Source organism: Pocillopora verrucosa, chromosome 8 (assembly GCF_036669915.1).
Source record: "Pocillopora verrucosa isolate sample1 chromosome 8, ASM3666991v2, whole genome shotgun sequence".
Taxonomy (NCBI): Eukaryota; Metazoa; Cnidaria; class Anthozoa; order Scleractinia; family Pocilloporidae; genus Pocillopora; species Pocillopora verrucosa.
Window position 1 is genome coordinate 8,383,771 of NC_089319.1, and position 16,499 is coordinate 8,400,269.

Here is a 16,499-nt window from a genome sequence, read left to right on the forward strand (position 1 = left end):
AAAAATCCTTTGCAAATAAGTCAAATTGTGATTATTTGTCCTTAGATGCCAAAACGAGATACTAACTTAAGGAAATGAATGTTATGATGGTCACAAGGCTATGTTTTACTGAGGGTCACTTGTGTCTTTCATGTCCGCATTTATTTGAGGAGAACGCTTTCTCATCTGGAATATGAATGTTTCCCAAAAAAAGTCCAGGAACTCACACAACGTCAGTAAGCTGCAACCGAGGAACAAGCCCATATTGCCTCCAAACTCCCCTGAAACAAAAAGACGGTTTTGAAATTGAAGTCTTTCTTGCACTTACATTATACCGCATATTTCAAACATTGATCAGTTTTCGTCCTCATGGCCGTTCAATGTTTTTGTTTTGAGTAGTCAATGGTTAGTGCAACCTTTCAATTTACCTTCTTGTTCTTATACTAATCAGAGATTAGTTGAAATTGCTTTTAGACGCATATGTTATTGAAGAACCCTGAATGAAATTTTTCAATGACCACTTTTAATTAAAAAAAACTATCTCCATCTCTAAACTACTCTTGGAAACATCTTCAATACGAGATAGTGGTTCATGCCCTCATACCGAATAGCGTTTCACTTGAAACGTTCTCCTCCCTGAGTGGGAGACCCAACATCCCCTATCTGAGAATGTGATTGGTTTCTAGCGAATTTTCAGGCATCTATCACCCATCTGTGATTAATACCGTGCCTTTTTAGTTGTAGGTCTAAAAAAGATAGCGGCAATGCGTTGGATGTTACAACTTAAATCTTAAATTTTTGCTACGAAGCCATCTCACCAAACAGACTTTCTGTTCCATAGCTAGAGATATCCTCAAGCCTCTCGTAAGCTAAACGCGTGAAGCCGATTTGGAGAAGGACATAGTTTTCTCTGCACACAAAAGATGGAATCAAAGAAACAAAAAAGATAAATTACATCACTCCTAGAATTTACCTATTTGCAGGCCAAAATGCCGGTGGTAAGCTGCAGGAGAGAGACCGGCCTCTCGGCGAGCAACTGTTGTAGGTTACAAAGGTCCAAAAACGTCAAATAATGCACGTTTCGTTTTCTTAAGCGACAAGTTTTGATGTCTATAATCTTCTGGTTTAAAATAAATATTATAAAATGAAATAAATAAATAATAATAAAAAATCTTAATAACGCCCCCCTTAGTATGAGCATACCTCATGTAACTAGAAGTCTCTGATTTCCCCTTGAATTGTTGTAAAACTGCAATTACTGAGACATCAGGAAAGTTGGAGTAAGAAACAGAGGGTACGTATTCCACCTCTGAGCATGCATTGCTGCAGTGACATTCTGACCTATTCCAATCCCCTTAAAAATGAAATAAAATTTGTTGTTATGTCATCGACTAATAGAGCTGCAATAAGACAGGGTATGTGGATTATTATAGGAACATAGCTATAGTTATTCTACTTCCTAGAGAACTGTGATAACTGGCTTTCTATAATCGTGCTCTAAGTAAATTCGGATCCTAGAACAATCGTCTGTCAATCCAGAAAAAACTAGACACATTTTCATAAGTTCATGACATTCCGTGTTAATCTAGTCGTTTTTTATCTTTTCGTGGTTCTTTTTGACTTTGGTCTTATCTCTGTGGTGTCTCTCCACCGAGGAAAATCCAGTTTTATTAAATGATCGTGAAGTAGCTTTACATTTGATCAAGCTCAGGTAGAAAGAATATTAAATTAGGGACCGTTAAGTTACCGCCGTCGCATATGTCTTACCTCTAGATTTTTTAAGACATTGGTCATCCTGGAGAGAACACAGGGGTGTCGTCTTTGGTTCTAACAGAGACATATAACAGAAGATAAAAATCTGTGAAGTCGTTTACCGTATAGATTTTATAGATACAAGCTTTTAAGTCCAAAAAAAAAGGATTTCAAGTTAAAGTAGCTCGACCATTAGTTGCTCTTATGATTACTAACTTGTCAGTTATAACCATTGTTGTTATTTGTGGAGAATACTATTACTTCATTCAAACTAAAGCTTAAACATGTTTTAACTTGTTTTGTTGGACACAGTGTAAATTTTTTTTCTTCATAGAAGCTGTGTAACCTAATATTATTTGACTTACAATGTAACACATTGGAAAAACAAGTTAGCAAGTACCTGAATCCTATGGAAAATTCAGTTTTTCAGTTTTCATTCAGTAACAACCAGTTGAACAAATGTGTCTTGTTGGTGTGAATAGGGTATATGTTATAGGAAGTATATATTCGTCCACACTCAGCTGAGATATTGTTCTAGATGTAATAAGCTCAGTCAATCTTATAGGTAAACCAAAGGCCTGTTTGAACTTTTTGTTTCATTTTATCGATCGATTTATCATTTTAGCACAAATGCAGTTTTTAAGGCATGTAACCAATGTTGGTATTCAGTTATTACCAAAATAGCAGGTAAAGATGTAATTTAGTTACTTATTGTCATAGTTCTAATTATAATATCTAACCTATCAATCCGAGTCGGCGGCATCCACATTGAGCCAGGGTGTAATTTGCGAGGCATTGAAAGATGCAGCCGTCCTTCGTGTAGGAACCCAACCCTGGGAGTCTATCTTGTCGGCATTTTGTTTTGTATGGTGCTGGAAGTCGAATGTGCTTCAAATAATTTAAGAAAAATAACAAAAAATTCGTCAAATGTTGGTCATACGAATTGTTCCGAAAGAGCACTTACTGGATTTTGATTGGTTCCGATGTTATTCCGTGGTTACTTATTTTCGTTCGTGAACTTAGATGATAACTAAGTGGCTGCAACGTGTGTAGTAATCACAAAAAAAATATCAGTGCCTTGGGTTTGGCTAAGGTCGTATCTAGAATACGTACAAAATTATCACAGTAATTTTGGGCAATTTTCAGGGTTAAAATACTCAAAGATTGCGTTGCTTTTGTTTCTCTGCTCTCCTCAAATGAAGCTCGTGCCTTCTGGTCAACTTATCAAGTTTAGAAGTACAAGTTCTACGAGAGAGTGTTCACTCAAGTGTGCCACACGTGAAGGCCGTTTTTATGCATTTACTGCCTTTTGGTGAGATGTTTTAGCTTTGTTCGGATTGACATATGAATTTACGTTGTATACTAACTGACGTCCAGGTCAAGCTGATAATTCTAGGAAAGAAATTTTGTCCAACGACAAAATTGACCCCTATCCTATCTAGAAGTATTGTGAGAGCTTCCACATCTTGGTGTTGGGAAAATGAATGGAAATAATATATTAGCACAAGCCATTCAGTAAAAAAAATATAATGAGCTAGTCGACCATTTCCTATTTCTTTAGCGGTCTTACTGTGCAAGTAGAGCAATTGTTATCTATTCTTACTGTGAGTAAATAGTCTATTTAACTCTGCAAAATATTTGTTTTAGGCTGTCATTGATTTTTAGTTAGGTTCCATATTATCCTATCTCGAATTTGACATGAAAACAGATATTCAGTTTCTACGGTAATTGGAATTTGTAATAGAATATTTCAATTATCTTTCGGTAAGCTATAGTTCAATTATATTAATCCGTTTGATCAATAACAAAGTATATCGATCTGGTAAAAGTTAATCCCGTACAGGAATTTCCTAGAAATTCCCTTTTTTATACTTGCGATTCCCTCAGGCTCATTTTTTAGGTCAATTCGATTCGGAAAATAATTCTTAAATTTTTATTTAGAGCACGTTCAACACATCTTTCTTTTAAGTTGTTTAAAGGTGTGAACAAGTTATGCTTTTCATCCTCCGCACTGAAATTATAATCAGGTAACCTATGTGAAAAGCACGTAACTCTTTAAGGGGTGGTACCTTGGGTACGCCCTTTCTTCTCCAAATTCTCTGTTTATTCTGTTGTTCTGTAACAGTCTTCAAAGGTTTTTTTCTCTTTGGATAATTTTAAAGTATAATTCTAATTCTATCAATAAGTTTACTACAATTTCCATATGGCCATGTCAAGGCTTGTTCTTGTTTTACCAGAAGTAAGCTGGAAATGAAAGAAATTTAGTATAGAAAGTCACTTTGTAGAGTCACCTTCTCGAAGTAAAGTGCTGAGTTTTCAGAATCCGTTCCATGTAGTTCGCCAGTCAAGTGCGAATTAACGACGAGGGTTTTAAAGATTGACAACTCAGTAAGTGTCACCCATATAAGCTGGTGAGATACAGTCTCCTTCAGAACAGAGCTAGAAACCAAGGTGGTAAGTTGTATAAAGTTATAAAAAGAAATAAAGAAAACATCAACCGCACAAGGAGTGTTAGATATTGTTATATAAGACTTTTGGGACGAAAAGCAACCTCGGAAGAAAAGATAAAATAAACTGAAACAGCAAAACGTCGTGAATCATCTAGTCTGATATTTCAAAGAAAGTACGGCAGTATGTGAATCTTGAATGCTTTTGTATTTGGGAACGCGCTGAGTGATACTAACCTTTCTTAATCTCACTGCAACCGAAGAATGTGTGCCCGGAGCGATGTTAAATCCACTGCGGCGGTTAACGTAGGTGTCCTGGTCGTGAACTATTACTTTCAGTCCGCTTGAAAAATCAGTGAGGGTGCTTTCATTCGTTTGAACATTTAATAGAATGTTCAATCCTAGTTCGGGACCTTCAAAAAAAGAATTCAGCTCTGGAGTGTTATTGTAACCAGAGTTGAAAGTAAAGCACAAACCGTCCGGTGTAATGGTTGGTACAAAGTCTTTATCGGAGCACGAGAGTTGCGACGTGTAACGGCAATAATCCATGTACATGCCAGCCATGTCGTGACCATAACTGGTGAGAAATTTTTCTTCGCTAAACAGACGGTTGGAGGAACCGTTGAGCACGTCGTTTACGTTTTGGCGTATTGTTTCATCGCAGCCCTTCACCAGTGCGGGAGCATACAAAAAGTAAGCGCATAGTAGTGCTTGCCCGCAAGTCAGATTTCCTCGAACCTCTCTTATCTCATCACACCCACTTATGTTCAAACCTAGCTTTTTAAAGCTTTTTTCATCGTCAGCCATATCTATCTTGGATTTCATAAACTTGTTCAAGTTGCAGATGGTCACAGCGGGGAATTTAAGGCCATTAGGTGGTTCCTCTTGCGTAATCACTGTTTTCATTGGCAGAGAAATGAATTTGCCTATGCTTATGGTCACAAGATACAGGAAGGCTGAAGAAGAGGCACAGAGAAATATCAGCCAAATAACCCTTCTAAGTATGGGAAGACTACTATCAAAGATGTAGCTTATCCCATGAAGAGTTGTCCTGGATGCAAATGCTTTCCATCTGGAATAAACAGATGTCTGGCGAGCCTCCACCTCGTCTTTCCAATAACTGGACGCGCCGCTTTCGCTCTCTTGGGTAGCATTCATGTTACTGAGTGAAGAGTCAGAAATGCTGCTTTATTTTCAGTCCTGTAAATTAAGGGAAGCAAATAAAGAAATATGTCAAACTTTCGTTACGAGCGTTGGCTCGAGAAAACGTTTTCGTCGCACGTGACGCATCAGAACTTAGACTTGCCGCCTTCACAGTTGGATGCTACCAAGCTACAGAGAATAAAGAGAATAATCCTCATCAAACTAGCTATGCCTATGCTACGTTCGAAGGAGGTTCAGCCAGAGCTCTCGAAAAGGAAACGACTGAGTGAATAAAGTATTTTTTTTGCTCTTATTGAAATGTCTGTGAAATTGATGCTAAAATGTGACCGTAATGTATCCGATATACGTAGGTAGGGAAACCTCACCTCAACTGAGAAAGCGTTGATTCAAAATATTACCTTTGTAACTATGGGCGCGAGATTTTTTGAAATTGAAATCAGTCTCGTACGTATTTGCTTTGGCTTGTTATAAGCTTTTATTTTCCACTTAACGTTAAGAAAATAAGAGGAAAGGACTAGAATTTTAGGTATCTTAAAGCACTAATTTAAATGATAATAAAAATTTAGGAGAAAGGAACTATCATGGACAAATTTAATTCTCTCAAGTGTTTGGCAGTAATCAGTCTCAGACTTTGGCGTGAACTGTTTCAAGAACCGATGTGAATGGACATTAAACTGGATCAAATGCGTTTAACAATAAACCGCTATTGAAATGCTGGATGACCGGAGCAGGCTGTCAAATGCAGATGCTTTAAATATCTTTCCTAACATTGATCGTAACCCACCTTGCATAAATTGACGATTTTTTCCATGGAGTATGCTTTACTCAGGTGGTTGTTGTCTTCAACTAGTTTTTGGAGCGTCTTGTAAACTACTCAGTTTGCCTGGATATCATTTCATATAAGCATTTAATTTCTGGCAAACTACCCAGAGCGTCGACAGGTTAATGAATTAACACTTTCATTAAAATTTTATCCGGTCTATATTTCAAACAATAGTTTGCCAGTATCATTTGCATTTCTTTTGCGTTTGTCGTCCAGTTTGAAGATGAAACTTTACATAACATATAACTAATCAAGGGAGAAATGCACAAATAAATAATTACAGAGATACCAAAATTACTTGTGCTGGTTTAACCTTCTATTCCCGGTTACCACCAATTGCCAGCGCCCTAAATAGTCCATAGGTCGTTTGCTTGCCAAGTTCTGTTCTTTAAGATTACTGCACCAACCAAATTTAATTAAACGAAAAACCAAAACATATAGAAAATACAACCAGAATTTTAATTACAAGTACTCTGGTCCCAAATCTAATCTACCTCTGCATACAGCAAAAGGTTTGTTTTCGTGTGAAAATTTGACTTCTTTGGACTCCACAGTTCACTACAGCGGGATCCTGCTACTAATTACCATGTATGGAAAAGCTCTTCTATTCTCAATGCAAAACAGAGAGCACTGCTCAAACCTAGTGTGGTATTCTCAAAATCAATAAAATCGATATTCTACAAGAACGTTTTCAAAATACAGTAATCTTTACCTTTGATTCGACACCGGCACGGAAAAAGGGGGTAAGGTTCTTAAGAAACTGTGGTGCTGTGTCGGTGGGAGAGTATAACAAGGTAATTTGTAATGTAACTTGGCCACCGTAAAGAATTTCGAAGCTAACGTTTCGAGCGTTAGCCCTTCGTCAGACCGAGGGGCTAACGCTCGAAACGTCAGCGTCGAAACTCTTTGAGCTGACTAACGAACATTATCACTGTTATCAAGTGAACTCAGTTAAAAAACCAAATTAACCAGCAAGGGAAGTTTGGCTTTTGAACCAAAGCCGTTTATGAAAAAAAAAAAACAACAAACAAACAAACAAAAAACATTGAGCCGTTCCAAATCGGGGTAGGGTGCTCAATGAACTTGTTATTTTAAGGTTATAGAAATTTAAATCTTTCATTTGATAAAAAGGCGTTGGTTTTCGCTTTAGAGGAAAAATGATGTAGAGCTCTGATTTGCCATCATTTTTTTCTTTTTTACTTTCTTTTGTTGTTTGAGTTTCAAATTCAAGAAAGAAAAACAACTCGACAGTGTCTTTTCGAAAAAATATATTATATTAAAAGGAAATTAAATAGAAGTAAAACGAATAAAAGCAACAAAAAAGACTCGTAGTTTGATATCGATTAGTGGCAAAGTTTATTCGATATTCAAAAAGTGCTACAGAAACTCTTTATTGCACGGAAGTCAACAGTAGTTTATGGAAACTCAAATCAGCCATCACAAGGTGATACTTGTCGCCGATAATACAGAAACCACAGGAACTATTTTCCAGTGTCGTAACGAAGAAAAGCAGTACGGTGAAGAAAAAAAAAGGGAAGATTTTGGGGCTTAGGACGATACTGAAGTGAAGGAGTTTTTTACTCAAACGTTCAGCTGATGTAAAACCTGACGTGTTCTTTATCAACCTTGACAACGTCTTCAGTGACGTCAATCGCTCCCTGATTTCGTTTCTCTCTGTCAACCAGCGCTGCTCTATCCTAAACAAATAAGTACGATTGTTTTCTTTTTCTTCCTACTATTGCTGCACGATATTTCAAGGAATCTTCGACGTAGAATTCATATGTTGGTGTCGTTTATGAGATGGTGCCAGTACTCGGTGATATTTCTACGGAACGTCTTCTCATCCGGGACGTTACAGCAGCCCACACAAAGTCGAGGAACTCGCAGAGAGTCAATAAGCTGCATCCAAGGAACAATCCCATGTTACCACCAAACTCACCTGTAACAAGTCATCGACGAGAACTTTATCGATCAATTTGGTTAATGAGCAAAAGGTAGCACAGTAAGCCAATGTGCCAAAGAGAATGAGATTTTATAATAAGTTTTTATATTACCATTAGTTTAAATTAAAGTGCCAGTGTACACTTTGTCAGCCAAGATATATCTACAAGAAAAAAATCCATCTTGTGTTCAAAGAAATTTTGCCCATCTGGTTCAAGTCTACACATACATGTAGCACTGTTTTAGCTGACTTACCTAAGAGACTCTCTAATTTGTAACTAGGAACATCTTCCCGCTTTTCATAGGCCAAGTGCTGGAAACCGACTTGAAGGAAGACGTAGTTTTCTCTGTACAGTGAAAATTATTGTTAATCAGTGTCTATACGACGAACAAAACATGTCTGCATGTGCATGGGCGTATATTTTCTCCTGTGGATGACATCACATCACTCGCTTATGACTGAACACTCAAGAATGGAATTCGTGTTACCGCGCGCTATGTTCATGTGATAGCCTGTATTTGACACATTCGCTTATTTTGAGTACTCTTTCTCGAGCCACTTGCCATTGTATTTTACATTGTGGAGCTGAGTTGGATGAGAAACCTTTTCCTTACCTGCTTATTTAGAGTTAACATTAACTTAAGTTTACCTCATGTAACTGGAGCTCTCTTTTTTTCCAAAGATATTATGCAAGATATCAATTATCGAGTTATCAGGAAATTTGGAATAAGAAACACGTGTCTCGTATTCCAGTTCTGTGCATGCGTTGCTGCAGGAGCACGCTGACAAGTTGTCTTCTCCTAAAAATCAAAACTAGTCTCAGTGATGATATACTTACACGAACTGTTATTTCGTTCAGAAACTTTGAATTCAAAATATAGCAATTCATTCTGATTAGTTCTACCTTATAAGGAAGAAAGATAGTGGTCTAATAGTCAGAGCACTGGACTCCGGGTCGAGAGGTCCTGATTCAAGACCTGGCCGGGACAACTCGTTGTGTCCTGGGTACTAAACCTTTTCTCTCACAGTGCCCTTCCCCACCCGGGAGTATAGATGAGTAACGGGTAACCTTTAGGAAAGCCTGATGAAATGCTAGGGGAGGAACCTTGCGATGGTATCACATCCAGGGTGGAGTAGTAACACTCCTACTCGCTTTATGCTATTGAAACTGGGGCAAGCTCCTACTGGTTGCGCTACTTGGCTTGAGTGCAGACTTTGCTTTTTGTCTTTTTTATAACAATTTTGAAAATCTTACCTACCTATCTCACTTTCGGTTTTGACAAGACAATTTATTTCCCGCATGGAACATAGAGGTGCATCGGTCTGACCTGAAAGTGGACAAAAATATTCACTGAAAATGTATCAATAATATAGCGTAGCTCCTTTATAGGGAACTAAAGTGTGCAACTCTGATGACAACTGGTTGCTTTTCTAATCAAACCTTCCTTTATGTTACAACTTAAGAATGCAGTGTCGTGTAAAATCGCTTCCTCCACAAAAATAGGGATTGTTTTCCACAACGCATCTTTTTCTTTACCTTTCTCAACTACAAGGTCTCTTTAATCATGTGACCTAGACGTCACAACGCATAGGCACGCAATGCGTACGAACAAGATAAAAGTATAAAAAATTAAACACAATGTCAATGTTCAATCGCGACACGCAGGCCAAGCTAAATGTAATTTTTTATTTTTTTTGTTTGTTTGTTTGGTTTCGCTTTTTTTTACCTTTGTTTTGATATCATTGGGAAAAAAATGTAAAATGGCGATGAAAAATATCAACTTTCAAAGATATGCCGCACAAACCTTGTAACATGGCAATGGTGCGACACCCACATCTAGTTAACGTCATGTTTGCCAAGCATTGCGAGATGCAGCCATCCTTTGTGTAGGTACCAATCCCAGGCAATTTTTCCTGCCGACATTTTGTCTTATATGGTTTTGGTAATCTGATATGCTGAAAATATGATAATCACGTGTGAGCAATAATTTAAGTGGAAGGCATTTTTACCATTAGTAACTTATTTGGTTAGCAAAAAAGCATTGATGGCTGGAAAAGGCTTGTTGGTGTCCGGCACAAAAGTAGTTAAAAAGTTCTGAATGCATCAAAGAGTGGGTTACCTCTTCTGTCTTTGTTGTTCTTTGACGGACTTAATGCCATGATATATAATAATGTATTATAATTGATCCTCAAGAAGATTACTTAATTTCTGTACCCAGCTTTATTTATTTATTCATTTATCGATCTTTCCTACTTCAGTAGTGGACTGCTTTCTCTCCAGATCACCAGTAAATAAAATGGCCTTAGTAATAAATTTTTCGCCAACTCAGGTGTGAACCATTGTGGAAGAAAGAAGGACCAAAAAAACGAACTCAGCAAAAACCCAAACATTTTTAACATATATAAATAAAAGAAAACGTGAAACCTCGTCCAAATTCCAGAGATGAATGGATCGATATGATTATGATCAGATTTTACCTTTCTCAGTTTGACAGCCACCGCAGCATGGAATCCTGGGGGAATGTTGAATCCGATGTGACGGTTTACAAACGTATCTTGATCGTGCACAATCACTTTAAATCCGTGTGAAAAATCAGCCATGGTACTCTCATTTGTTTGAACATCGAGGAGGATATTTAAACCAAGATCAGGACCTTCAAATAATGTTCTAAGAACTGGGCTTTTCTCTCCAGAATTGAACGTATAACAAATGCCACTTTCGGTTAGCTTTGGAACAAAGTCCTCGACTGAACATTCGGTTGTCTTCATAAAACGACAATAAAGTAAAAACATGTCAGTTATGTTATGGCCATATCTGGTGAGGAACTCCTCTTGGCTAAATATGCGTTCTGAGGAGCGGTTTAAAGCTTCGACGATATTCTGGCGTACAGTTTTGTTACAACCTCTCACTATGGCATACCCAAACCAGTCAAAGGCACACAGCAACGCCTGACCGCAAGTGAGATTTCCACGCACTCTTCGAAATTCACGATCACTGCAACCGGTGATGTTTAAGCCCAGTTTTACAAAGTTCTCATCCTCTTCGGCTGTGTCTATCTTGGACTTCATAAAAAAATTCAAATTGCAGATTGTCACAGCTGGGAACTTCAAGCCGTTACTTGAAGCTTCTTGCGAAATTACAGTTTTGATAGGTCGGGAGAAATATTTCGTGACACTAATGGTCGAGAGGTAACAATATGTCCCAGCGGCAGTGCACAGAAACAAAAACCAAATAAACCTTTTGAAAAAAGACGACTCGTTTCTGACGACTTGTCGCAGTCCATGAAGAGTAGTATTCGAGGCAAATATTCTCCATTTAGAAGCATTGGGGGATTTCTGGTGACTTTCCTCACAGGTATCGGTAGAACAGTTGCCAAACGATTTTACACGGGTTGTCATAGTGACTGGCAGTGCACGCGAAGGCATTAAGTCGCCCCTGAAAACGAGAATTAAATCATAACAATTCAAGAAGTCTTGTTGAGAGAAAATTACCACAAAAGCCGTTTGGGTAGAAAATAGTTTTACCGGAACAGTTATGAAAAAACCCTCTTCCTAAGAGCGTCCTAATTTGACTGCACAATAGATATCTTCTAGCCAACAACAGGCTCAGTGTTAATTCAATTTTTCCGTCTGAAGGTATTGAGTAAAATTTGCCTATTCGTTTCTAATAGATATAAAAATTAAAACGTGTGCGACTAGAGCTTAAACCTAAATAATTTAGGATTTCCTCGTCAAAGAGGAATGACCTTGAACGAAAACGTGACTGGAATGCACAAAATATGGAAACAATAGGAAAAAGACATGAATTGGGCATGCAGGTGCCATTATGTTCATGTGTCAATGATACCAAAGAAGATGGCATCTTGGCTAATTAGTTTCGAGACATTTCCTCGACATTTGGCAATTCAAAAGAGTGAGGATTAGATTCCCTAGTGGTGAGATAAAACTATGTAAATTACATACCTTGTTTCTGGAAAGCGATGGTTTGGAACTGTCAAATATTAGAAGGAAACCCTCTTTATCGGCGTTCTTTTAAGAAATTGATCTTCTTAAAGCTCTTCACGGTAAATTACGCACGAAGCAATTGATGGCAGGAACGCTAAAACTGATTAATTTTAATTTAAATGAGGTCTACAAGTCCTAGTCATTTCACTTGTGTTCCAAACAAATGTAGATTGTTTATTAGTACACAGCGTGTAGTTGGAAGAGTTTTAATCAGCCACCAGTCAGCATGATAGACTCCTACAAGGTGAAAATTACATTACGTGAGAAAGGTTTGCTTGCAACTCCTGTCAGATATGTTTTTTTTTGGCTTAATATACTTGTTAAGCCAAAAGTTACGGTGGGGTTAGAAGCAAATGAAGTTAATCTAATGATTATTCAAATTAGGCTGTGTCTGCTTTCAAATACCAGATGACAATGTAGCTATAACAGTATCCGGAAGAAAAAACAAAATCATCGCTGGACCCCAATGTTGCCTAAGCTTAATAACTCAGGTTATTATCAGAGCTCATGTATTTTGCAATTCCGTCGTCAGAAACGAAAAGAAAATAAAAAAAAACAAAACAAAAAAAAACAAACAAAAGGAGGAAAGGGAAGGGAAAAGGAAAGAAGAGAAAATTGGTACATAATCATTATGCTACCCTCGCGTGGGGTAATTGTAGTCGCCTATTGACAAGTCGGACCCGAACCCTTAGTAATTAAAAAATTGGCAAACAATTGGGCTAAAACTCACCGGATGAATATTCATCCGCCATGTAAAGGATCGCACGCTTGCCTTTCGACCTCATTTCTCGACATCCCCGCAGTAAAGAAACAAACCTTCCCATTCATTTCATTACAGAAAAAAAAATTATGCATAAGAAAGAGGAAACACAAAGTTATATGTTATTAAAAATTAATTTGTTCGAATTCATGATGATTCTATTGACTTCTTGTTATTGAAATCTCTTCGAATAAAGGTTCACACAGGTTTTGCATAATTTGTTCTTTCTTCTGACATTAGTCATTATCCCTTTTAAAGAAGCTTAGTTAACCTCTGTACGCTCCTTTGTATCATTTAATTTTTTTAGTTCAGTAGTAGTTCATAGTAATCCGGTGAAATTAGATTGTCTATTGACATTCAAACATGGAAATTATATTAACAACAGTTTCAGTTTTATTTTATTAGTTTGCCACAAATATTCTAAACAGTTTATTAGTAAAATATCAGCTAGGCAAAATAACCTACAGAAGCCAAAAAGGCTTTCGTAAAGGACCATTTTTGGTGTATCCAGTTGCTTACACAAAATTAACAATTTTGTCATCGGCAGGACTTAATGTAAAATTTGTAAGTATACATAATGTATGAATTTAGTCTTTGGAAAGGTTAAAAGAAGTGTAGGGAATGTATAAAAAAGAGAAATGAAAAATACTTATACACACTAAAAGGAAAGTAGAATGTTCCTATAATGAAAGAAGAAACAAAACAGGGAGCATCCGGGATTTCAAGGCTGTGAGAACGAATAGTTAACTCCAATAAGTGACCAAGACAGAATTTCTCGTTACGACATCAATATTGATCAATATTGTATCAATATTGTATCGAGCGGACAAATGATGAGAATAAAGGAAAATATCAAGTAGGGAAGTGTTAGTTGATTCAGTACCAAATTCTCATTTTGTTGTTAGAAACGAACAACGCTTTTAGAATCGTTACTAAAACACATTTCAATTCCGAGCATACCATCGATTTCTGTGTAGTCAGTCTTCGTGGTATGGTTAAAAACCAAGAATAAGTTTCTAAAGCTTACGAAACGTCCGTAAGTAAGAAACGATTACATACCAAACGAACAACGCTTCATTTTGTCGTCGGAAACGAACAACGTTTCCCTTTGTTGTTAGGAACGAACAACACTTTAAGAATCTTCATGGTGTTGTCGGAAACAAAGAGCGCTTTAATGATAAAAAATTTCTCAACGTTATTGCCTATTTACAGTCTGAAATTCCGATCTTTTTAGTATTTGTTTCTTCGGGCGACTTGACTTTTTTTTTTCGGGCGACATTACTAAAATTTCGGGCAGGTTTTGGGCGACATGACTTCGGGCGAGATGACTCTCGGGCGACTTGACCGGTTACCAGAATTACCAATGAGATCTTGAGAGCAAAATGGTTAAATAAATTGGGGCCTTGAGAACGGATTGAAAGTGTCCTTACGTTTGTCCCGCAAGAGACAAAACTAGGAGCGTTCTGAATTTCAAGGCTGAGAGAATCAAAACTACTCCTGGAAACTAAAAAAACTCTTTTCTGGCGTATAATTAAGATTCTAATAAAGTAAGAAGGTATGAATTTAGCCATAATACAGCGGTAAAGGAAGACTTAATTCCGAAACTTGACTTGAAGATAAAGCCGAACAATTTTCTGTGAAAACCAAGTGAAACCAAAAATAAACCAGACAAAAAATACAAAAGTCTATCAAGTTCGTTAGTCACTCAGTTTGTCAGTCCGTCATTCCCTCCTTCCGTCAGTCAATCACAAAAGGGTTTGGTTGTATAGAAACTGTGTTGCCGGATAATTTATTTGGTTTGATCAGCTGCGTTGATTATGCAAATATACAGATTGGCCACTGCAAAGAGTTTCTAAAGCTGACGTTTCAAGGGTTAGCCTTCGCCTTCGCTCCGAATAAGGATCAAAACTCGAAGAAGAGAAATAGAAACATACCCTTGTAGCGAAGTGAATAGAAAGAGTTCACAAAACAAGTTTTTAAATAGGAAGGAAGATTCCCGCAGCACATCTCAGCCCGAGGATGATGGTGTTCCAGGCGAATGTTAGAAATATTCTCGCTATAAGATTTTAATCGCCTGCTAATTAATTATTGAATAATACAACGGCTGTATTGGCCTTTGTAAAGCCCCTTTACCTAAGAGCAATTTTGGATTTTTTACTGTGCATATTCATTGGACTTGCTGTGCAGTCACTCCAGCAAAGCCCATATCGAGTTTAGCCTTTATGCAGACTTCTCTGGAAACAGAACTTTCTTCGAGAGGCGGGTGGTGGGTTGACCTTTCTCAAAACCTGAACTAAGGGGCTATCACTCTCTTCACTCAACCTCTCTTTGTCTCTCTCTAAGGATTCTTATCGTCTATCTTGTCAATTGACAAATTTGAAAGGCTTCGCAAAATTACCAACGCGAAAGATGGCTGCATCTCGCGATACTTGGCAAACATAACACTAACTAAAGGTGGACGTTGCAGTTTTGGGCTGCAAGGTTTGCACTAATGCTTCTTTGTTATTCATTAAATTCATCTCAACTTTGCACATCCATTCTCATTATTTCATAAAATAACAAGCAAAAACAAAAGCACAATAAAACACAATAAAACGAAGGAAATTTATTGTAAGCTTAAGCCTGCGTAATAAAGTTGTGAGACATACAAACTGTGTCTTAAGTATACCATCAACTTTATCTAATCTAAGGAGAAGTCAACTTGTCAGCGTGCTCCTGCAGCAACGCATGCATGGGGCAGGAATACGAGACACTTGTTTCCTATTCCAGTTGTACAAGGTAAACTTAGGATAATGGTTTCTCTAAATAAACAAGTCAAAAGAAGATTTCTCATCAAACGCAGCTCCACTAAGCAGAGTGCATAATTTTGAGTGACTTAAGAAAGTATAACAAAGTTTGCAAATGACTGTGTTAAATTGAGGATATTACATCTTCAAGCGCGATAATATCTCTCACAAGTGAGCGCAGCGATTTTATATTATGCACGCATTTTGATTGGTGCGTTTTTTATATAACGCACTCATTTTGATTGGTGCAATTTTATATTATACACGCATTTGGATAGGTTCATACTCAAAATCTATTTAAAGAGAGACACATCATAAAAGGCAAAGAAATACCGTGTTGCTGTGAGTCTGTGCGGAAATAAATCACAAAAAACGTCAAAATGTGTCAGGAGTACTAGAGGAACAACTCGGCTGCGCCTCGTGTGCCACACGTATCCATACGTGTACATTTTTTTTCGTTTATCATACATCTAATCATAATTGTTTTGTAAATTCATAGTGATGATTATGCAGATATTATTACGATACCTAAATCAGAGAAAATCTTAAACTGCATTTCTAAGGCTGGTAATGTCAGAAAGTGGAACCACCTTGACGACATCGTCATCTTCACAGGAGTTGCTATGAGTGGCACGATCACTGCCCGCCGTCACGATAAATTATTTTCTATTAGGATAATAATTGGTATCTCTTCAGTATCTATATAGTAAATTCCGGTACTATACAGAGAAATAAAGAGAGAATCAGGATAAATACTTCATCCATTGTATAAACCTTATTCCAACGGTTGTCTGATCTCCTACTCTATTAATAATTTTATATTAACCTGATGTGCTCCTTT

At 37.3% G+C, this 16,499-nt stretch overlaps 2 protein-coding genes across 3 annotated transcripts; both read right to left on the bottom strand.

The window, feature by feature from the left end:
* Positions 1-95: 95 nt before the first annotated feature.
* On the bottom strand, positions 96-5,336 carry LOC131793180 (acid-sensing ion channel 2). Its single transcript, XM_059110585.2, has 6 exons — positions 4,416-5,336; positions 2,472-2,619; positions 1,747-1,806; positions 1,183-1,333; positions 798-889; positions 96-260 (listed from the first exon to the last, which is right to left on the bottom strand). Exons 1-6 carry the CDS (start codon positions 5,334-5,336, stop codon positions 106-108), a joined length of 1,527 nt encoding a protein of 508 aa, XP_058966568.2. The 3' UTR covers positions 96-105.
* A 2,183-nt stretch (positions 5,337-7,519) lies between these two features.
* LOC131793203 (acid-sensing ion channel 2) lies at positions 7,520-12,345 on the bottom strand. 2 transcript variants are annotated; one of them, XM_066171569.1, is made up of 7 exons: positions 12,071-12,345; positions 10,586-11,543; positions 9,913-10,063; positions 9,367-9,435; positions 8,757-8,907; positions 8,362-8,453; positions 7,520-8,104 (listed from the first exon to the last, which is right to left on the bottom strand). In XM_066171569.1, exons 2-7 carry the CDS (start codon positions 11,531-11,533, stop codon positions 7,959-7,961), a joined length of 1,557 nt encoding a protein of 518 aa, XP_066027666.1. In that variant the 5' UTR covers positions 11,534-11,543; positions 12,071-12,345; the 3' UTR covers positions 7,520-7,958. The 2 variants fall into 2 exon arrangements, with proteins under 2 accessions (XP_066027666.1, XP_058966596.2); XM_059110613.2 differs by lacking the exon at positions 12,071-12,345 and adding an exon at positions 11,633-11,855.
* Positions 12,346-16,499: the final 4,154 nt, after the last annotated feature.

Excerpts from the sequence above, each read along its gene's own strand:
- LOC131793203 (XM_066171569.1), bottom strand. The coding sequence starts at position 11,533 with ATGCCTTCGCGTGCACTGCCAGTCACTATGACAACCCGTGTAAAATCG. Across the intron at positions 10,064-10,585 it reads TGGCTGTCAAACTGAGAAAG|CATATCAGATTACCAAAACC; the intron begins GTAAAATCTGAT and ends TCATATTTTCAG. Across the intron at positions 9,436-9,912 it reads CACCATTGCCATGTTACAAG|GTCAGACCGATGCACCTCTA; the intron begins GTTTGTGCGGCA and ends GTCCACTTTCAG.
- LOC131793180 (XM_059110585.2), bottom strand. The coding sequence starts at position 5,336 with ATGAATGCTACCCAAGAGAGCGAAAGCGGCGCGTCCAGTTATTGGAAA. Across the intron at positions 2,620-4,415 it reads TTGCAGTGAGATTAAGAAAG|CACATTCGACTTCCAGCACC; the intron begins GTTAGTATCACT and ends AATTATTTGAAG. Across the intron at positions 1,334-1,746 it reads ATGTCTTAAAAAATCTAGAG|GGGATTGGAATAGGTCAGAA; the intron begins GTAAGACATATG and ends TTCATTTTTAAG.